At 44.1% G+C, this 23,089-nt stretch overlaps 1 protein-coding gene across 1 annotated transcript in view; it reads right to left on the bottom strand.

The window, feature by feature from the left end:
* LOC124556131 (aquaporin AQPAe.a-like) overlaps positions 1 to 23,089 on the bottom strand; it is an 86,834-nt gene that overhangs the window by 3,339 nt on the left and 60,406 nt on the right. Inside the window, exon 5 of the mRNA XM_047130147.1 lies at positions 11,943 to 12,021. Within this exon, the coding sequence (XP_046986103.1) occupies positions 11,943 to 12,021 (79 nt within the window). The remainder of the gene's footprint in view (positions 1 to 11,942; positions 12,022 to 23,089) is intronic.

Raw genomic sequence — 23,089 nt, 5'->3', positions numbered from 1 at the left:
TGCTCTGACTCCTGGCTGTTTTCTTGGTCCCCAATCCTGTTTCTTGTGAAACCTCGATGTGTTTTGCATTGAGCTTTCAGAAGTTCAAGACTCGGATCCCAGGCCACGCTAAGCTGGTATCCAATGTCACGGGTGACGAGATTCTCCGTGATCTTGATCTCGAAGGACCCTTTTCTGACACTGTCCCAATACCTAGGGGTCAATGTGACAATCTTGGTGTCACTGTAGGTCATCGAGTGAACAAGCTCTAGACAGTGTTCTGCTATGGTTAATTTGGTTGCCTGTCTGAGTCTGCTCTGCCTGTGGTGTTCTTTATACCTGATGTACACAGTCCTGGTGGTCTGTCCGATGTATGACATCCCACACTCGTATGGTATGTTGTAAATGCCTGGCTTCAATGACCCCATCCTATACATCCCCCAATATTGTCCCAATCTCAGTGGGTGGACAAAATACGCTCTTGAAGTAATGTTTCATGAGAATTCTGTTGATCTTAGTAGAGATCAGTCCGGCATATGGCAAGTATGCCACCCTCATCGCATCTTCTGGTTCTTCTACTAGATCCTGTGGTTGAGTAAAAGGTCAAAGTGCCTTCTGGATGTCTCTAGATGAGAATCCATTCTTACTGAACACGAACTGTAAGTGTTCTACTTTCATCGCCAAACTGTTGGGGTCTGACAGAGTACGTGCTCTGTGGACTAGAGCTTTGAGCACTCTGTTCTTCAGTGCCAGATGGTGGCAACTGTTGGCTTGCAGGTATACGCCAGTGTGTGTGTGTGTCTGCGCTACACATTGTGCCCAAATGTGCCATCAGCCTTCCTCTTGACTAATACCTCCAGGAATGGGAGTTGTCCATCCTTCTCTAGTTCCATTGTGAATGTTATATTTGGGTGGCGCGAATTTTAATGTTCCTGAAAAGCATTTAGTTTCTCTCTGCCATGGGTCCAAATGACAAAGGTATCATCCACATATCTAAAAAAGCACGTGGGTTGATATGTTGCCAATGTAAGTACCTCCTCTTCAAATCTTTCCATGAATAGGTTGGCAATCACTGGTGATAGAGGCTGCCCATTGCTACTCCTTCCTTTTGCTCATAAAATTGACCGCCATATAGGAAGTATGTCAAGGTTAATATATGCCTGAATAAGTCAAAGAGAGCTCCATTGAACTCCTCTCCAATAAGATCGAGTGTCATTCAGTGGTACATGTGTGAAGTGAGACACCACATAGAAACAGACCATTATGTCAGAGTCCACAATGTGTAGTTGCCTCAGCCATTGTAGGAAGTCCTCCGAATTCTGAATGTGGTGCACACATTTGCCCCACATGTGATGTCAGCATCTTCTTTAAGTATTTGGCAGTAGGATAGGTGGCAGTGTCGATATTGTTGACAATAGGTCGAAGAGGAGCCCCATTCTTGTGAACTTTCGGGAGTCAATACAACCTAGGTGGTACTGGCGCTTTGTGGGGTGTCATACATCGGCCAGACCACTAGGGCTGTGGACATCAGGTGTAAAGAATACCAGGGGCACACAGACTCAGATAAGAAACCAAAGATAGCAGAACACTGTCTAAGCTTGTTCACTTGATGAACTACAATGGCACCAAGATTGTCACACAGACCCTAGATATTGGGACAGTGACATTAAAGAGTCCATCGAGATGAAGATCATGGAGAATCTCATAAACCATGACGCTGGATACCAGCTCAGTACGGCCTGGGATCTGGCTCATGAACTTCTGAAAGCTCAACGCAAAACACATTGAAATTTCACAAGAAACAGGAGTGGAGACCTTGAAAGCAGCCAGGAGACAGAGAACCAGAGACTACAGATTTATCCTGACACTCCCGAGATGACGACCACGAACCTAGAGGACGGCCAAGTCGGGTGCGGATGGCAGTCGGAACAGCAGCGACCAGCTGGGACCATGAGAACTGGGCCTGGCTCGTGTGGACCGCGAACGGGACACTGACACGTCGCAGACCAGCAAGAAATAGAAGTGGAGACCAAGGGGATAGCCAGGATACAGAGCACCAGACACTACAGATGACGACCGCGACACCAGAGAGCGGACGAGGGCGCGAACGGCAGAGGGAACACTAGCAACCAGAGAGGACCATGGGAGCCGCGTCTGGCGGGCGCGGACATCGGAGCGAACACCCGATGCGGCGCAGACCGACTAGGGAGCGCCCAGCACCTTACAGTACCGGACTCGATCCTCCCAAGAACCCTTCTCGGGTAGCACCTGAAGAAGACAGTGGTTTGCACCACGGAAATTTCGTGTGAGATCGACGCGAACATCTGGCAGAAGTCCTGGTTTTCAAAATGTCAACAGATCGCTGGGAAAGCTTGAAGAATCACATCAGAAGACTCTATGGGGAAGAGATGTACCGCAACATCAAGACACTGGACATGCTTCATCAAAGGAAAGGGAGAATACTGAGTTCTCTCAGTTTTCTGCTGAGTTGCCGAGAGGGAGAGTTAGTTCCAGTATTTTCCAGGATCAAACACCATGTCAATTCCAGAATGGCGAACAAGATCAAACAATGAGCTAGACTCGCGCTGGTAAGGAAGAGAGTGCATGAAACGCACCATCGACTAGATGGGACGCCCGGGGAGTTGCTGTATATCCATGTTTCCACAGCAGCTTCCCTGACCAAACAAGAATGGGACCAGGTCGATGGCGCCTCCTGGTCTCAAGCAGCATGCATCAGGAAGAAGTCAACGGCGTGCCAACTAGCCAAGTTTGAGCACCTCAACTACAAGGAGCATCAGAATGAGGACATGTGTACGGTGATCGACATGAGTGACAAGCAGCTGGACGAGGCAACCTTAAAAGTACTCAGAAAGGGTCTCAACTTTGCAGTGACAGCCAGGAACGTGCCTGTCACAGCTTTCATCAGTGCAGTTGGGCAAGCGAACAACACACCACCATCCAGTATGGCTGAAGAGATCTGTAGAGAGATGTACAGGGCGCTCACCAAAACCAAGCCACAACATCTCAAGCGATGAAAGGTTGGCACTCAGGCCACTCTGTGAGGATGACAGCATTGTGGTGATGACAGCACACAAGGGGAACTCCACACTCATGCTAAAGAAGACAGATTATGACAGAAAAGTGCAACAACTTCTGGAGGATCCTACACACAAGCCAATAGGAAGTCAGCCCATGGAAAAAGTGGGCAAAAAGACCAGGCCTCTGCAGAAGTAGACAGGCCTGCCTGAACAAGTCATCAAACTGCTGCGTTCCAAAGCCCCGGTACCACCTAGGCTTTATGGAATCCCGAAAGTTCACAAGAATGGGGTTCCTCTTCGAGCTATTGTCAACAATATCGACGCTGCCACCTATCCTACTCTGAGGCAACTACACATTGTGTACTCTGACATAATGGTCAGTTTTGATGTGGTGTCTCACTTCACCCATGTACCACTGAATGACTCACTCGATCTTATTGGAGAGGAGTTCAATGGAGCTCTCCTCGACTTATTCAGGCGTATATTAACCTCGACACACTTCCTACATGGTGGTCAATTATATGAGCAAACGGAAGGAGTGGCAATGGGACGCCTCTATCACCAGTGATTGCCAACCTATTCATGGAAAGATTTGAAGAGGAGGCACTTACATTGGCAACATATCAACCCACGTGCTGTTTTAGATATGTGGATGATACCTTTGTCATTTGGACCCATGGCAGAGAGAAACTAAATGCTCTTCAGGAACATCAAAATTCACGCCACCCAAATATAACATTCACAATGGAACTAGAGAAGGATGGACAACTCCCATTCCTGGAGGTATTAGTCAAGAGGAAGGCTGATGGCACATTTGGGCACAATGTGTAGCGCAAACAGACACACACTGGCTTATACCTGCAAGCCAACAGCTGCCACCATCCGGCACTGAAGAACAGAGTGCTCAAAACTCTAGTCCACAGAGCACGTACTCTGTCAGACCCCAACAGTTTGGCGATGAAAATAGAACACCTACAGTTCGTTTTCAGTAAGAACGGATTCTCATCTAGAGACATCCAGAAGGCACTTTGACCTTCTACTCAACCACAGGATCTAGTAGAAGAACAAGAAGATGCGATGAGGGTGGCATACTTGCCATATGCCGGACTGATCTCTGCTAAGATCAACAGAATTCTCATGAAACATTACTTCAAGAGCGTATTTTGTCCACCCACTGAGATTGGGACAATATTGGGGGATGTATAGGATGGGGTCATTGAAGCCAGGCATTTACAACATACCATACGAGTGTGGGATGTCATACATCGGACAGACCACCAGGACTGTGGACATCAGGTGTAAAGAACACCATAGGCAGAGCAGACTCAGATAGGCAACAAATTTAACCATAGCAGAACACTGTCTAGAGCTTGTTCACTCGATGAACTACAATGACACCAAGATTGTCACACTGACCCCTAGGTGTTGGGACAATGTCATAAAAGAGTCCATCAAGATCAAGATAACGGAGAATCTCGTCACTTGTGACACTGGATACCAGCTCAGCATGGCCTGGGATTTGAGTCTTGAACTTCTGAAAGCTCAATGCAAAACACAGCGAGATTTCACAAGAAACAGGCGTGGGGCCGATAAAACAGCCACGAGACAGAGCACCAGACACTACAGATTTGTTCTGACACTCCCGATATGACAACTACTACCCTAGAGGACGTCCAAGTCCTCCGCGGACAGCGGTCGGAACACCAGTGACCAGAGGGGTCCATGGTAGTCGGGCCTGGCGTGCGTGCACCGCGAACAAAGCAATCGATGCGGCGCGGACCAGTTACGCAGTGCCTAGCAAGAAATAGAAGATGAGACCAAGGAAATAGCCAGGATACAGAGCACCAAACACTTCAGATGACGACCGCGTCCCCAGAGAGCAGCCGAGCCGGTCGCGGACGGCAGTCGGAACACCAGCGACCAGAGAGGACCATGGGAGCCGCGTCATGCGGGCGGGAACCGCTGAGGGAACACCCGATGCCGCACGGACCGACTAGGGAACGCCCAGCACCTTACAGGCATAAATACTAGACTCGATCCGCCCAAGGACCATTCTCGGGTAGCATCTGAAGAAGACAGAGTTACGCCATCGAAATATTGTGCGAGAACGACGCGAACATCCGGCAGAAGTCCCGCTTTTCAAAATGTCAACAGATCGCTGGGAAAGCCTGAAGAATTACATCAGATTAAGAATATTCGGCCAAATGCGAAGTATGTACATTGCGCCAGTCATAATTTGAATTTAGTGATAAATGATGTCATTAGCATTTGTGTGGATGTACGAATTTTTTTCGCAACTATGCGGATCTTGTGTAATTTTTTCGGGAATAACATTAAGCGTTGGGATCTACTGTCGAAGTTCACTGGCGAATGAGAAGCCACTCTAAAAAAATTTAATCCAATTACATGGTCTAGTGAAGTTAATATGACATGTACAATAAAACATCCTTTGATAAAAGAAATGCGTTATCAGAAAAAGTACTGAAGAGTTTCAGTAAAGATGATTGTAAAGAAGGAGAATGTATTAAAACAGAAATGCTAAATTTCGAGTTCGTATTACTTTGCGAATTCATGCTATTGAATGACATCAGTTATGCATCAAAAATTTTACAAATCGTGATATCGATTTGGACAAGGGAAGTAGAGCTTCAGCAGAAGTTTGGAAAAATTGATGTTTTATAGAAATGATTTCGAATCATTCAAGTGCAAAGCCAGTGAAACTGCAAAAACATATGACATAGATCCCAGTTTTCATCAAAAACGGGAAGAGAAATTAAAAAAAACATTTTGATAAACTAGCTTCTGACCACCCATTTCGAAACAGGAAAGAAATATTTAATGTTGTTGTTGTTGTTGTTGTTGTTGTTGTTGCTGCAGTCGTCGTCGTCGTCGTCTTCAGTCCTGAGACTGGTTTGATGCAGCTCTCCATGCTACTCTATCCTGTGCAAGGTTCTTCATCTCCCAGTACTTACTGCAACCTACATCCTTCTGAATCTGCTTAGTGTATTCATCTCTTGGTCTCCCTCTACGATTTTTACCCTCCACGCTGCCCTCCAATGCTAAATTTGTGATCCCTTGATGCCTCAGAACATGTCCTACCAACCGGTCCCTTCTTCTTGTCAAGTTGTGCCCTAAACTCCTCTTCTCCCCAATTCTATTCAATACTTCCTCATTAATTATGTGATGTACCCATCTAATCTTCAGTTTTCTTCTGTAGCACCACATTTCGAAAGCTTCTATTCTCTTCTTGTCCAAACTATTTATCGTCCATGTTTCACTTCCATACATGGCTACACTCTATACAAATACTTTCAGAAACGACTTCCTGACAAATCTATACTCGATGTTAACAAATTTCTCTTCTTCAGAAACGCTTTCCTTGCCATTGCCAGTCTACAATTTAATGTTACTGTTTTGAAAAATGTACTAGACACAGTAATAGCTGAGTTAAATACACGTTTTATCACCTTGTTCAATCTAAACTGACTCCAACATGGGCTGTTCACCAATTATGTAAGGAAATTGTAACTAAATATGCAGTGAAGCTTACTGACAATTAGCGATCGGAAAACGTAGCTGCGAACGAAATCAGGCTGATCGGTATGGCGCAATGAGTTCACAGTTCACTAGTTCAGCAAGAGTGAGTTGCCATCATTGACAATAGCCTGTCTCCCCGCACCTCTGTGTCATCGCGTAGGCGCAAGTTCTGACTTGACTGTTCCCAGTGTGTTTTGTGGCAAACAGCCATGTTTTGATGGCTGAGTAACGTCTGTTTCACACACTGGTGACGGTCACTGGTAATTGTGGTGAACACTCCTGGATCACCGGTGTTGGACACTGCAGATATTGCCAGCTGATTAGTTAGTGAAATGGACTCGAGCGAGGAGGAACTTTTGTTAATACTTGTAACGTGCGGTTTTAGGCGCTACAGTCTGGAGCCGAGCGACCGCTACGGCCGCAGGTTCGAATTGCGCCTCGGGCATGGATGTGTGTGATGTTAGGTTTAATTAGTTCTAAGTTCTAGGGGACTGATCACCTCAGAAGTTAAGTCGCATAGCGCTCAGAGGCAATACTTGTAAGCAGGAGGAGGAGGAAGAGGAGGAGGAGAGTGAAGACAACCGTTCGTTACACGTACATCCACTGCTACGTGATTTGCTGGAGAAAGGATTGTTTTCTACTCTTTATGTCGACCTGAGACAAGATGAGAAGCAGTTTTTTTCAGTATTTTCGAATGTCGGAAACTTCGTTTGATGAAGTGCTAGGACAAGTGAAAGAAGCAAAGGAAAAACTTGTTGTCACATTAAGGGGAGTCGGAAGGCAAGTGGGCTTCAAAAATTCGATTTTTAAATTTTAGCATATTTGAAATGCCAGGTCTTTCCTGCGTGAAACAGTTTTTGTTTTATATAAATACGACAACTTTTTCGTGAGATATGATGGTTTTCATGACGCTTTCTGCAATCTGGCATTTAAATGCCACGCCCTCGTTTTTGCGCCATGCACGTATAATGCACAGCATTCTTTTACTCCTTGTATATTATTTCATGCTTTTATTGTTTTATCGCTTCAATGTTTCCTACCCTATATCTACAACAGACTAAAACAACAGTCGCGACACTTCGCCTCGATTCTGTTGCCTACCGCGCCAGCAGCGCCCCAAGCGGCCAGTAACTTAAACTGTGAGTTCGGCGAGATCGTGAAAGCGAATAGCGGTAGTTTATTTTGATTTCTACAATGGTTTTTACAAGCGGGAGTGTTTGTAGCGCAATGAAATGCGGCAACAACAGGAAGAAGACACCACAGCTGTGTTTTTTTAGGTTTCCTAAGCATCCTGAGAGGTATATAACATCATGTTACTAAACTGTACCGTCAGGATTCACTTGCAAACTATATGTGTATTAATGATTAATGTTTCGTTTTAGGAGCAGAAAATGGCTAGTTAATAGCAGACGAGAAGACCTTATGACAAAAGACCCAGTTTAACTGTATAATAATATTAGGTTTTGTTCGCTACATTTCGAACAAAACCAGTTCATGAACGCAGACAATAATGAACTCGTGTGGAATGCAGTACCCACACTGTTTGACATCCCAAATAAGCCACCTCAACTGACGAAGAGGAAACTGCCACAAAGATTCGACAATGCTTCTAAAGCTGTGAAACAGTCCTATGACAGAAGCAGCCAGTTCAGCTCTCGATGTATCAGTGCCAGATTCGTGTGAATCGTCAACACAGGCCTGCTTTGACGATGAAGTGGTTATTAAATGCAGTTATTCGTGTCTTACAAAAGCGTAATGTTTGGTATGTATTTCATTCACTTCTGTTGTTAGTCACTTATTTTCCTTGCTTCCTTCGTGTGATGACATTATTTTGTTAGGACCTTGTTCACCGACAGATTTTTTGAAAATTATTCAAATATTTGGTTTTGCATGAAGTGTAATGTAATCAGATCATAATGTTTTCAACATATTTCACCCACTATTTGGCAGTTGCTTGTCCCACTTAGAATAATATAAAGATGAAGGTCGTACTTGTGGCAACAGGCGACCATGACAAACACAGCAGGCCTACAGAATGATAAATGAACTGTTGATCGCTTTTGCGTGTAGAGGTACATGTCTGTGCTTCTTACGTGTGAATCTGTGTGTTTATATTCTTTTTATATCAACGAGGTAAGCTGCAATTCTCTCCAACGTCACAAGTGTTTCTTCACGAATGTGTTGTAGCTTGCCACTCGATTCATGGTTTTTGTCACTACTTGTGCTTATTTTAGAATCATTTTTAGACACATATATGCCTTCTCATACTACACAAACCCTTGGAGGCAAGAAAATAACTCAAATATTTCGTAAATTACGTAGGAAGTGGATGCCAAACAGGCATTATCCTTACGACGCCTCTGATGTTCACCTTACTCGCCACTTGGAGCGCTAGTGTCGCTCCATTTGTCGAACGGTAACAACTTTTACAGCAGTGAGTGTCGCGACTGTTATGCTAGATTGTGATATCTACCATCGATACTCGTTTTTCCGATCGTGTTTGTTATTGTTTTCGAGCTATAATGGTAGTACTTAGTGATTTTTGTTGCGAGTGAAATACGTGTTGATTTGTATTTTTTTTGGTTCCGCGTGTTTTCATAAAAATGCCGCAAATAAAGAAATTCTCGCCTAAATTAAAATTCAGAGGAAATAAATACGTAAAGGTAAATGGGGTTAGTGGGTGAAAGGACACAAGAATGTTAGGCATAAAGAAAATCAGCACATCAAGAAAGAAACTCCAGTGTCTTCAAGGGATATCCTCCCAGTCACCTTGTGGCGAGATGGACATTCGTTCGAAAATATTATGGTGAACCTTATCATACTGTGTGATTTCATTTCCAAAAATACTGTGCGCAGAATATATGGTGGTGACGTTTCTTTGGGTGAGAATCAGCATCTTCGTAAAGTGATTGTGTCAACCTGACATTGACTCGTACAAAATGTGGTGTAGTTGCTACAACAATGACATCAAAAATAGCAAATAATAATTTATATGAAAACAACATAAGGATAGTTTATGGTCTCGGATCAGTTGGTAAAGGGATGGAGCCAGGAAAAGTCTTATGCGCATTACTTGACATTCCAAATCCTCTTGCAAAATTTATGACTTACAATAATATTACTGGTATTGCTTTTGCTGATGTTTGTAACATCTCAGCGAAGGAAGCAGCTGAAGAAGCACTCAAGGAAAGTGATGACAGTGAAAGTGGTGATATTTGTGCATGTTTTGATGGCAGCTAGCAGAAACGTGGACGCACTTCACTAACTGGTGTCGTGGCAGCTACATCATTTGATACCGGCAAGGTAATTGATGTATAGATTCCAAATAAGTGCTGTAAAACTTGTGGCAGTGGAACTGAGAAAGAGCATGAACATAACTGTTAGATGAATTATACTGTTCCAAGTGGTGGGATGAAAGTAGCAGGAGTTCTCAGGATTTTTAATCGTTCAGTGGCAAACAGAGGTGTCAGATACACACAGTATTTAGGGGATGGTGACAGCAAGGCTTGTGACTGGGTGTGTGCAGAAAAACCCTATGGTTCTAATGTCACAATTTCTAAATTAAAGTGCATTGGGCATGTCCAGAAGAGAATGAGGTCCAGGTTGAGAAGATTATTGAAAGAAAAATAAAAAATAGTATCGGAAGGTGGTAAGGAGACAGGTGGTAAAGGTCAGCTGACAAATCTTTAAATAGATAGATTACGGAATTATTATGGCTTGGCCATAAGGATAAACGTAGGGAATTTAGAAAACATGAGAAAAGCTGTATGGGCTATCTTTTCCATAAGCTTTACACAAATGAAAATCCAGTGCACGGTCTTTGCCCTAATGATCCTGACACTTGGTGCACATACAGGAGAAGAGCCAGGTATGATGGTCAATGGAGGCACCCGATCCAACCCATCGGCTTTGTCCTATGATGTAAGGGTGTTGTGTGTGATGTCATGACAGTGCGGAGTTTAGTCTATAAGTGTGTTGTGTTTGTAGACGTCATCTTGTTGCAGTTGGTGGTGTCGTCTAGTGGTGTGTGCGTGTATGATCCGCATGTTATGTGGTATATTGGGTTCATTTGGGTGTCGGTGCTTGAAGTGTGCGTTTATCGGTTGTGACTGTTGTAGAAGAACGGAAATTAGTTTCAGTGAGTTAAGAATTAAGTTTCCGTTGTGTTTACGATATTGCGGTGTCGTTTGATGTTATTCGTTTGCTGTTTGTCTTGCAGTAAGTCTTCTAATTCAATTTGTAGCTTCTTTTGTTAGGTATGGATATGACTTCTAAGTTTAATTGTGCACGTCTGTAGGCTGAAATGGTGGACGACATGTTGTCCGTCATGAAGATTCTGCAACGTTTTGGGCTTGTGGCGGAGATAGTGAAATGCGGCGCATGAAAGTGGAATATGCGAGTTGGGGGTTTGTTTTGGTTGTGTTTTTCTTTGTGTGTGTGTGTGTGTGTGTGTGTGTGTGTGTGTGTGTGTGTAAGTGACCGATTCCAATTTGTCATCATAGGTATGTTTGTTTTGGTATTGTGGGATGTTATTTACCTATATAGGTGAAGGGAAATGTGATTCCAATTTTTCTTGTTTTAGATGTTGGTTTTGTGGTATCGACAGTTGCGGTTGAGCTGTGAAGGTGAAGGGAAGTGGCCGATATTGTAAGTGTAGCGGAATTTGGGAATTTTGTGGCGTTTTCATGTCGTCATTTTGTATGGTTTGGGATCATATTGTGTGTATGTGTTTATATTTACTTTGTGCCCACCCAAATACCCCCAATTTCCAAGTGCTGGTCCCGTTAGTTTGATTATATTTTTAAAGGGAGGTGTTTGTTGTCATGTTTATGTAATGACGTCATAGGCGCCATATTGGAGACGTTGAGAATGGTCGCTTCCGCCATATTGGTGACATCATGGGTCAAAGGAGATGGGTGGAATCGGACACTTCTGTATTCCCGATATGACCACGAACATTCTTTACCTGCTTCAGTAATGAATGAAATTAAACCCATATTTACAGACCTTTGTAAAGATACCTTGATGATGAAATGTCTTCATTGGAAAACCCAAAATTTAAATGAATGTGTAAATTCTGTCATTTGGAACCAGTTACTGAAAACTGTATTTGATCAGCTTACAAACCTCAAATTTGGGGTTATGATGCTATTTTATGCTTCAATGATGGTTTAATTAGAAAACTTGATGTTTTGGAATTATTGGGCATTAAATCTAGAGGAAATACTGCAAAATCCTTGGTGCAAATAGATAAAAGAGAATCTGCAAAGGAAATATTGCTAATCATCATTCTCAGTACTAGAGATAGTGCTCTTACAGTCAGTTGTTAAGAATCCCATCCAATCGAAGGAGGTTTACTTCTTCCTACCAGTTGCTGCACAAACATACCTTTTTTCGGTCTTTTGTCTTAATTACTTTCTGGTGTAACTGGCCTGTAAGCTCTTCCATTTCCTTTGTAGGGTTGTCCCTGCAACAAATAAAAAGGTTCAGAAACTTCTTCCATGAGTTTTACTTTTGCGGATGTGTATGTTAAAGTCTGCTCAAATAATGAAGTAGTTTTATTATCTACGCCATATTCACGAAGTGTATTGAACAGACTGGTGCGACGAATGGAGTCGTATGCTTTCTAGAAATCTATGAAGCCGACTACTGTGCAGTTCGACTGACGGTGTTGCAGTATCATCTTCTGGTTCCAGATTGTTGTGCGCAGGATCGATGCGGGCGGAAGCCTGCCTGATATTCACTGATCATGTGTTCTGTCTGTCCTAATCTGCTGAGAATAGCTCAACAGTATTATGATGAAAAAACTGCATTATTGCAGTAGCTACATATGCGTAAATAATTGGTTAAGAACAATATTTTAACTACGAGGGTCACTCCAAAAGAAATGCACACTTTCTTTAAAATCCACCTGTTATTCTACATGTTTGAAAGTTTTAGGGTGTAGATGCATCATTTAGGAACAATATTTTCATTTCTCCACATAATTTCCACCCCTCTCAACTGCCTTACGCCATCTTGGAAACAGCGCCTGTATACCCGCACAGTAAAATTCTGGACCAACCTGTTGGAGCCACTGTTTGGCAGCGTGCACAAGGGAGTCCTCATCTTCAAACCTTGTTCGATGAAGAGAGTCTTTCAGTTTCCCAAAGAGATGATAGTCACATGGAGCCAGGTCAGGACTGTAAGGCGGATGTTTCAGTGTTGTCCATCCGAGTTTTGTGATCGCTTATATGGTTTGTTGACTGACATGTGGCCGTGCATTGTCGTGCAACAGCAAAACATCCTGCTTTTTCCGATGTGGTCGAATGCGACTCAGTCTAGCTTGACCTTTCTTCAGTGTTGTCACATATGCATCAGAATTTATGGTGGTTCCACTTGGCATGACGTCCACAAACAAGAGTCCTTCGGAACTGAAAAACACCATAGCCATAACTTTTCCAGCAGAAGGTGTGGTTTTGAATTATTTTTTCCTTGGTTGAATTTGCATGATGCCACTCCATTGATTGCCTCTTCATCTCTGGTGAAAAATGATGGAGCCATGTTTCATCACCTGTCACAATTCTTCCAATGAATTCATCTCCACCATTCTTGTACTGTTCCAAAAGTTCGCTGCATACCGTTTTTCTTGTTTCTTTGTGAGCCACTGTCAACATCCTGGGAACCCACCTGGCACAAACCTTTTTTAACGCCAACACTTTCAGTATTCTGCAAACACTTCCTTCCCCTATCCCAACGCAGCGTGACAATTTGTTCACTGTGATGCATCTGTCAGCAGTCACCAATTCGTTAACACTCTGCACATTGTCTGGAGTGTGTGCAGTATGAGGCCTGCCGCTGCGAGGACAATCCTCAATATTGCCGTGCCCGCTTTCATCTCGTAACCTGCTTGCCCACCGACTAACTGTGCTGCGATTGTCAGCAGCATCTTCATACACCTTTTTCAACCTCTTGTGGATGTTTCCCATTTCTCGTTTTCACAGCACAGAAATTCTATGACAGCACGTTGCTTCTGACGAACGTCAAGAGTAGCAGCCACCTTGAAGACATGTTGTGATGGCGCCACTCACGGGAGCACAGGTTGAACTAAGTTTGAAGACAAGCGGGAAGGATGTACTTCCACACTGTAAAACTTTCACACATGCAGAATGAAAACTATTTTTACAGAAGAGTGTGCACTTCTTTTGGAGTGACCCTCGTATATTTTTCAGACCACAAGGCAGAGAACTTTAAGACGATAAGACGCACCCTTAATTTTGTTATGAAAATTTGGAAACACAAGTATTTTTCGATTTTCTTTTCATTCGTCATGTATGGGTGAGTTCATGGTTTCACGCTCATATATTTTGTCCCTTATTATCGCATTAATACTTCATAATGGTACGCTTGTTACTGGTAAAAGAAAACGGGGGTGACGGATGAAAATTTGCTTGAAGGTTACTACCCTCCTAGCCTCGTACATGGGTAGCAACTAAAGTTATCTAATTTTTTATGGCCCAAAAAATAAGGTATTAAATTCACCCCCACTCTTCGCTCGACTTCCTGACAATAATACGACTCCAGCTTGGGTCACACTGGTATATAATGCAAGTGAATAGCTTCAGATGTTGAAAAAATGAAGGGATAAAGATCAGAGTTTAATGTCCAGTAGACAGAGGACGGAGGCGGAGCACAAGCTCTGATTATTGTAAGCATGGAGAAGAAAATCGCCGGTGCCCTTTCAAAGAAGCCTTCCCAGCATTAGCCTGGGTTAATTTAGGGAAATCATGGACAACCTAAATCTGGATGATTGGATGTGGATCCAAATCAGTCGTCCTCTCAAATGGGACTTAAGAGGTTATCGCCGTGAGAGACACGAATATACCTGGTAATTGTGTGACACAGCATTATCGGCACATTACAGAGTTTGATATGGGCATCATTGTGGGTCTCCATGAGACCATCTACTATGATCTTGCAATATCCAGACTTATTGGGCATTCCTATGTGACAATGGCCTGATGACGGACTGCAAGGGAAAGTAAGGGTAGGAGTACTTGTCAATTCTCCAGTCGATCACATCTGATCACCACAAGGAAAGATCGCCCTATTGTGCACCAAGACCATCTTAACTCCTTCACATGTGCACTTGGAATCCAAGAACACGCAATGGACTCCCTGCAACATCCTGTATTATCTTGCACCACTGGACGGCAGTTAGCAGCAACCAGAGTAGGGAATTAGAGCCCCATGCATAAGCTGCCGTTAACACCACGACAGAAACAGATGTTTTGAAGTGGTGTGTTGACCATGAAGCTTGAACTGATGAATAGGTCCCATTGTGTTCTGTGTAATGAATTGAGATTCTGCACTGCCCCAAATGACCATAGTATGCGAGTGTGGCGGCAGCCTGAGGAGGTCCCATTTTCCAGGTGTTGGAGCGACATGGCAGTGGGCAGTGCTACTCCTGGAGTCATGGTGTGGAGAAACATCACATACACCTTCAGGTCACAGTCAGTACTGAGTGAGGGAACTGACAGCACAACAATAGAGTGTTGACACCCTGAGTCCTCATGCGACAGTACCAGAGTACAGTTTCTCCCTGTGTGTGTATGAAATGTCTGCGTAATGTTGAGGTACTCCTATGGTCAGCAAGATCCCCAATAGAAGATACATGAAACTAGTTTGGGCGTCAACCGTGTCACACTGCCATTATGGAGGATATAAAGTAGCTGCTATATCCGTTGAAAGTCAACTGGCCTCAGGAGAGAGTGCAAAGGATGCTTGAAACCCTTCCCAAGCAAATCGCTGCATGTATCAAGGCCAGAGGGTCTTTAATGCCATACTGATAAGTGGGCTCATATTGACAAATTCTTTATATATTTGACTATCTTGTCAATGGAATAGTATCACATACCTTCCCAAGTTTTGAAGTTTCAATTCATTTCCTCCTCTCCTCCTCGACGTTTCACTTATTTTATCAGGCAGTATTTGCTTCACGTTGAATGGGAGGACTATAAAAGGCAGGTATGAATGTGAGCCTGTCTTCGATAAGGTACCCGCTATTGAACATCAGAGAGAGATACATGAAACAGTCGTTGACCAACTTTCATATTCTTGTGTCCGAGAGTCATAACATGAGAGTAATGCACATGCTCAAAGTTTAAAGATGACTTAATGAAGTGGTCCATTGTAGCACAGAATGCTGACCAGTTATTTGGAGATAATATTATGATCATCCACTACATAACAGCAGCCTGTACAGGAAAGAATTGATGGAGTTCGCGAATTCTTGATGGGAAAGGCCACGTAAGGAGCGTAATGTGTCGTGGGTCAGAACTCATACACAGTCCCAGACTCCTTATGCATAGAAAACTTATGCCTTTCAGTTCTTCCATCTGTACACTGGACTAAATGAGGTCAAAACATAGCACATAGTTGTAATTTGTTGTAATACGAAGAGTCAGAAATTCTCTTATAAAGGGAGAAATACACTGATGTGCAAAAGAATCACATAGGCATGCGTATTCAAATGTGGATATATGTAAACAGGCAGAATACGGCGCTGCCGTCGGCAACGCCTACGTAATATAAGTGTCTGGCGCAATTGTTAGACCGGTTACTGCTGCTGCAATGACAGGTTATCAAGATTTAAGTGAGTTTGTACGTGGTGTTTTAGTCGGCGCACGAGCGATGAGATACCATCTCCAATGAAGTGGGGATTTTCCTCTACGACAGTTTCACGCGTGTATCATGAATATCACGAATCCGGCAAAACATCAAATCTCCGACAGTGCTGTGGCCGAAAAAAAAAAAAAATAATAAAATCCTGCAAGAATGGGACCAACGACGACTGAAGGGAACATTCAGAGTGACAGAAGTGCAGCCCTTCTGCAAATTGCTGGGCCATCAACAAACGTCAACGCGCAAACCATCCGACGAAACACCATCGATATGTGCTTTCGGAGCTAGATGCCCACTGGTGTACCCTTTATGATTGTAGATCACGAAGCTCTACGCCTCGCCTGGGCTCATATACACAGACTTTGGGCTGTTGATGACTGGAAACATGTTTCCTAGTCGGACGTGTCTCGTTTCAAATCGTATCGATCGGATGGGCGTGTATGGGTTTTGAGACAACCTCATGAATCCATGGATCCTGCGTGTCAGCAGGGGATTGTTCAAGCTCGTGGAGGCTCTAATGTGAGGGCGTGTGCAGTTAGAGTGTTATGGGACCACTGATACGTCTAGACACGAGTGACAGGTTACATGTACTTAAGCGTCCTTTCTGATCACCTGCATCCATTCATGTCCATTTTGCATTCCGACGGACTTGGGCAATTCCAGCAGAACAGTGCTACACTGCAGCACCAGAATCACTGCAAGTTTAAAAACTTCCGGTGGCCACCAAACTCCCCAGACATGAACATACTGTGCGTATCTGGGAGGACCTGCAACGTGCTGTTCAGAAGAGATCTCCACCCCCCTTGTACTCTTACGGATTTATGGACAGCCCTGCAGGATTCATGGTGTCGGTTCCCTCCACAACTACTTCAGACGTTAGTAGAGTCCATGCCACGTCGTGTTGCGGCACTTCTGCGTGCCCGAGGGGGCCCTACATGATATTAGGCAGATGTACAAGTTTCTTTGGCTCTTCAGTGTATATAGGAATATATCCCTGATCGATATTTGTAAGTAGTTTTAGATTTCAGGAGCTTACTTAGAAAATTTATAAGGAAGATATTGCGTGACAAAGATTTCATTTCAGATCTCATCTGTGTATATTTTGTATGAGTACTTGTCTTTTTATGTCATAGAATGAACGCTTAAGAGTTTGACAGATGAGAAGGTCCATACTATTCCATCTTGCCAAGAACCATTCGTGATAGAGGACGTGGAGGTGGCCCTAACCAAAGATGTGGAGTATAAGCGCGTACGTGCGTGTACACACACACACACACACACACACAAACACACATGTCAGTGTCTTAACTTTACAGGAAATAAAAGCCATCAAAAGATGCCAAACCACTGTCTGTAGATTTATACGAATGAACCATTGACTTAACTGTGGGGGGGATAAAGAACAGGAGCGCAAGAAAATTCTGAACACAGTTCTGTTCGAGCGTTGGGAATAAGTCGAGATAGTGCTGTTTAATTTCCTGTCAAAGGTCACTATTCGTACTGACGGAAAGTCATTGAGTAAAACTGAAGTGATGTCTGGTGTTCCCAGGGGAAATGTACGTCATCTCCTGGTCCTGATCTACAGCAAGTTCATTTTGATGGTTTTAGAGTTTCAGCAAAAACATCGGGTGCATACCGCCATTACAAGCAGATCTTGGGGCTGATGGTTAGCTGTTAATAGGCAGATGTCTTTGTATGCCTTTGAGACCTAAGCTGTCCATTTTAACATCGGAAATGTCCCTCACTGGGTGACTGCTGTGGCAGAGCGGACCAAATGCAATGAAGATAGAATTGCGAAACAGTTTACGCGAACTTCCATCTCCCAAATGGGATCTAATGGCCAGAAGCACATGAAAAGGGAAGGTGAAAATTTTGATCGTAACGTGTTTCTGGAGGAATCTGGTGGGTGGAGTGACAGAAGAGCTTAAGAGACTATCTTCAGATTGTTTGGAGCTGATGCTGTGATTTATTATGTAGTAAAGTCAGCAGAAGATCAAAATCAAGTGCAAAATGATTAAGACAAGATATCTGTATTGTGCGAAAAATGGCAAGTGCTAGGTCACCAACTTGATTTTGAAAGGAATCCGTTAAATTTCCGTTACACGATGCATCAGGCAAATCTAAAGGCTGACAATTCAAATACATGCCTAGAAATTAGAATTACGAGCAACTCAAATTGAAATGGTCATGATGATGTCGCAAGGAAGGCAAATCTAATACTACGTTTTATTGGTTGACCACTTAGAAGATGCAACTGGTTTACTAAAGAGAGAGCCCACACTACCCTTGTTCAGCGTCTACTGGAGTACTGCTATGCTACATGGGATCCTTACCAGAAAGTAAGGAAGGAGAACATTGAGTTTATTAGTATGGTGAAATAGGGCGGAGCATCACGGATATGACAAGATAGTTGGAATGAAAATCGTTAAAACAAGGGCGTTTTTAGTTGTGTGATCTGTTCACGAAATTTCAATCTCCAACGTTCTCCTCCGAAAGCTGAAGTACTTTACTTACACTCACGCACATAGGCAGAAACATCGTTAATACCAGATTCAGCGTTATGTGAAGTGATATTCCAAACACGCATTTGTCAGTAAAAAGCCAGAAATATGTCCACATGGACGCCGTTTGTCATGCTGAGTTGTTTAGTAAGTACACTCCTGGAAATTGAAATAAGAACACCGTGAATTCATTGTCCCAGGAAGGGGAAACTTTATTGACACATTCCTGGGGGTCAGATACATCACATGATCACACTGACAGAACCACAAGCACATAGACACAGGCAACAGAGCATGCACAATGTCGGCACTAGTACAGTGTATATCCACCTTTCGCAGCAATGCAGGCTGCTATTCTCCCATGGAGACGATCGTAGAGATGCTGGATGTAGTCCTGTGGAACGGCTTGCCATGCCATTTCCACCTGGCGCCTCAGTTGGACCAGCGTTCGTGCTGGACGTGTAGACCGCGAGACGACGCTTCATCCAGTCCCAAACATGCTCAATGGGGGACAGATCCGGAGATCTTGCTGGCCAGGGTAGTTGACTTACACCTTCTAGAGCACGTTGGGTGGCACGGGATACATGCGGACGTGCATTGTCCTGTTGGAACAGATAGTTCCCTTGCCGGTCTAGGAATGGTAGAACGATAGGTTCGATGACGGTTTGGATGTACCGTGCACTATTCAGTGTCCCCTCGACTATCACCAGTGGTGTACGGCCAGTGTAGGAGATCGCTCCCCACACCATGATGCCGGGTGTTGGCCCTGTGTGCCTCGGTCGTATGCAGTCCTGATTGTGGCGCTCACCTGCACGGCGCCAAACACGCATACGACCATCATTGGCACCAAGGCAGAAGCGACTCTCATAGCTGAAGACGACACGTCTCCATTCGTCCCTCCATTCACGCCTGTCGCGACACCACTGGAGGCGGGCTGCACGATGTTGGGGCGTGAGCGGAAGACGGCCTAACGGTGTGCGGGACCGTAGCCCAGCTTCATGGAGACGGTTGCGAATGGTCCTCGCCGATACCCCAGGAGCAACAGTGTCCCTAATTTGCTGGGAAGTGGCGGTGCGGTCCCCTACGGCACTGCGTAGGATCCTACGGTCTTGGCGTGCATCCGTGCGCCGCTGCGGTCCGGTCCCAGGTCGACGGGCACGTGCACCTTCCGCCGACCACTGGCGACAACATCGATGTACTGTGGAGACCTCACGCCCCACGTGTTGAGCAATTCGGCGGTACGTCCACCCGGCCTCCCGCATGCCCACTATACGCCCTCGCTCAAAGTCCGTCAACTGCACATACGGTTCACGTCCACGCTGTCGCGGCATGCTACCAGTGTTAAAGACTGCGATGGAGCACCGTATGCCACGGCAAACTGGCTGACACTGACGGCGGCGGTGTACAAATGCTGCGCAGCTAGCGCCATCCGACGGCCAACACCGCGGTTCCTGGTGTGTCCGCTGTGCCGTGCGTGTGATCATTGCTTGTACAGCCCTCTCGCAGTGTCCGGAGCAAGTATGGTGGGTGTGACACACCGGTGTCAATGTGTTCTTTTTTCCATTTCCAGGAGTGTATTTTCCAGATAAATATGCTATATGGGTGATCAAACAGTCAGTATGAATTTGAAAACTCAATAAATCACGGAATAATATAGATAGAGAGGTACAAATTGACATGCGAGGAATGACATGGAGTTTTATTAGAACCAAAAAATACCGAAGTTCAAAAATGTCCGACACATGGCGCTTCATCTGATCATGATAGCAATAATTAGCATGAAGTAAGACTAAGCAAAGATCATGTTCTTTACAGGAAGTGCTCAATATGTCCATCATTCCTCAACAATAGCTGTAGTCGAGGAATGTTGTGAACAGCACTGTAAAGCACGTCCGGAGTTATGGTGAGGCATTGGCGTCGGATGTTTTCTGTCGGCATCCCTAGAGATGTCGGTTGATCACGATACACTTGCGACTTCAGGTAACCCCAAAGCCAATAATCGCACGGACTGAGGTCTTGGGACCTGGGAGGCCAAGCATGACGAAAATGGCGGCTGAGCACACGATCATCACCAAACGACGCGCGCAAGAAATCTTTCACGCGTCTAGCAATATGGGGTGGAGCGCCATCCTGCATCAACATCTTACGTTCCAGCAGGTGTTTACCAGCGAGGCTGGGGATGATGCGATTCTGTAACATATCGCCGTACCTCTCACCCGTCACGGTAGCAGTTAGAAAACCAGAATCACGCATTTCCTAGAAGAAAAAAAGGCCCGATGACGGTAGATGTAAATCCAACCCCTACCGTGACTTTCTCGTCGTGCAATAGAGTTTCCACGACAGTTTTAGGATTTTCTGTAGCCCAAATTCTGCAGTTGTGGACGTTGACAGACCCTCTGAGCGTGAAATGAGCCTCGTCGGTCCACAACGTTATTCAACCAATCGTCATCTTCCGCCATCTTCTGAAACGCCCACACCGCAAATGCCCTCTGCTTCACTAAATCGCCAGGTAACAGTTCATTATGCCGATGGATTTTCTACGGATAGCATCGGAGGGCAAACCAAACAGTAGTGTATGGAATGCCGGTGCGACGTGCGACTGCACGAGCGCTGACTTCCCCGTGCATAGACGAACCCGCTACAGTATCCATTTCTTCCTGAACTGTCTCCGCAGCATTACGCCGTGTGCTCGGTCGGCCACTACGGGCTCTATCGTCTAAACAAGCCTTGGCTTCGAACTTCGAAATCACTCTCGCCACAGCTGCATTTGTTAACGGACCTTTACCCGTTCGAATCCCCTTCATATGGCGATAGGATCGTAACGCTGAACTAGCAAATTCCCCATTCTGATAATACAGCTTCACTGAAAGCGCCTTTTCAGGTAACGTCAACATGCTGCGACTGCTGGCGCATCTGATCCTCCTCTCATTACAGCTCCTTTTATACACGATTGCCATGCCCAGTCACTGACGTTTTGCTGTCCAGCGCCATCTGTCGGACATTTTCTGAACTTTGTTTTTGTTCTAATAAAACCCCATGTCATTCCAAGCATGTGTGTCAATTTTTACCTCTATCCACATTATTCCGTTGTTTATTAAGTTCTCAAATTTATACTGACTGATCACCCGATACGTAACTTCTATATTTTTAATGATTCTTTTAATCTTTTATTGAATTTTTTTTACATCTGCTATATTTTGTTGTCTAGCTGTAAGATTCAGATTTATTTTCATTTGAAATTTTTTACGTTTTAACATTATTTTGGCTATACAACAATGAGGTGGTGTAGAAATGTTGGGGTAAAATACGCTGAGTGCACTTATTTTGCGCACCAAGCACGCAGGATGTAACAAAATACTTTTTGGACAAATCTGAATGCTCCGTTGTAATGCATATAAACGACAGAACGTATTTGAAGTATCTGATATCGTTTCAACAGTATTCATTCGGAAACAAACTTTTTCCAAGAGGGTGCTTTCACTCTTCACGGCCTTATAGGCACATCTTTATTATCTTACACTACATTGCAACATATTCAAAGCCGATCAAAATTTAAGTATCTTGCTTGGGTAGCTTTATCAGCATTTTCTTGCCCCTATTCTTTGCCCCTATAGTGTCATTTGTGTATTTCTCCAAGCAGTGGTTTGGTGTTACAAACTCGTCGCTTGCACTAGTTACCACTTAATTGACAAAATTCATACAGAAACGTTGTGATCGGCATTGTTTCGTTTCGTTTCCAAGTGTCCTAGGGACAGGTTCCTGTAAACTTCCTCTGCATTATCTTAAGTGCATTTAGTCTACTCCACCGCAGTCGTCCTCCAAAGACGGATATTCCCCGTGTTCAAGTCGACAGTTTCAGGCTCAAAGGCATACTAAGAATTCTGCCTAGTAACTTCTAACAGTACCACGGAGGTCTGCTTGTAGTACCTATATGGTCAGCCAGTCAGCCTCTGGTAATGTTTATTTAGATCCTGTAAATTCGTTTCCGGAACAAGAGTTTCACACTTTCGACAACATACTTTTTAAAATTTTTATAAAAATGCGATACTGCATTAGTTACAAACTTACGAAGGATTGTTACATGTATTTTATACTTATTAATTTGTATAATTAATGGATAAATTACTCATTTTTAAGCATTGAGTACTGGGAGACGGGGGAAAGAAGTTTCTGCAGCGTGTAGGAAGTAATTTCAAAAACGTAGCTCAAAGAAATGTGTGTACAATTTCAGTGTTTTACCTGTACGACATTTCTTAGAAAGTTTTAATGATTGGTACTATTGTCATTGAGAACTGAGTGAAGTTTTCTTTCCGTGAGACAACATGCGTAACTGTAATACACAAATTTTGCTATTTATAGTGTTTGGTGCTG

The sequence above is a fragment of the Schistocerca americana genome, chromosome X, assembly GCF_021461395.2.
Source record: "Schistocerca americana isolate TAMUIC-IGC-003095 chromosome X, iqSchAmer2.1, whole genome shotgun sequence".
In the NCBI taxonomy this organism is placed as follows: Eukaryota; Metazoa; Arthropoda; class Insecta; order Orthoptera; family Acrididae; genus Schistocerca; species Schistocerca americana.
Note: the sequence above shows the minus strand (reverse complement) of the source record. Positions and strands in the feature narration are given on the sequence as shown.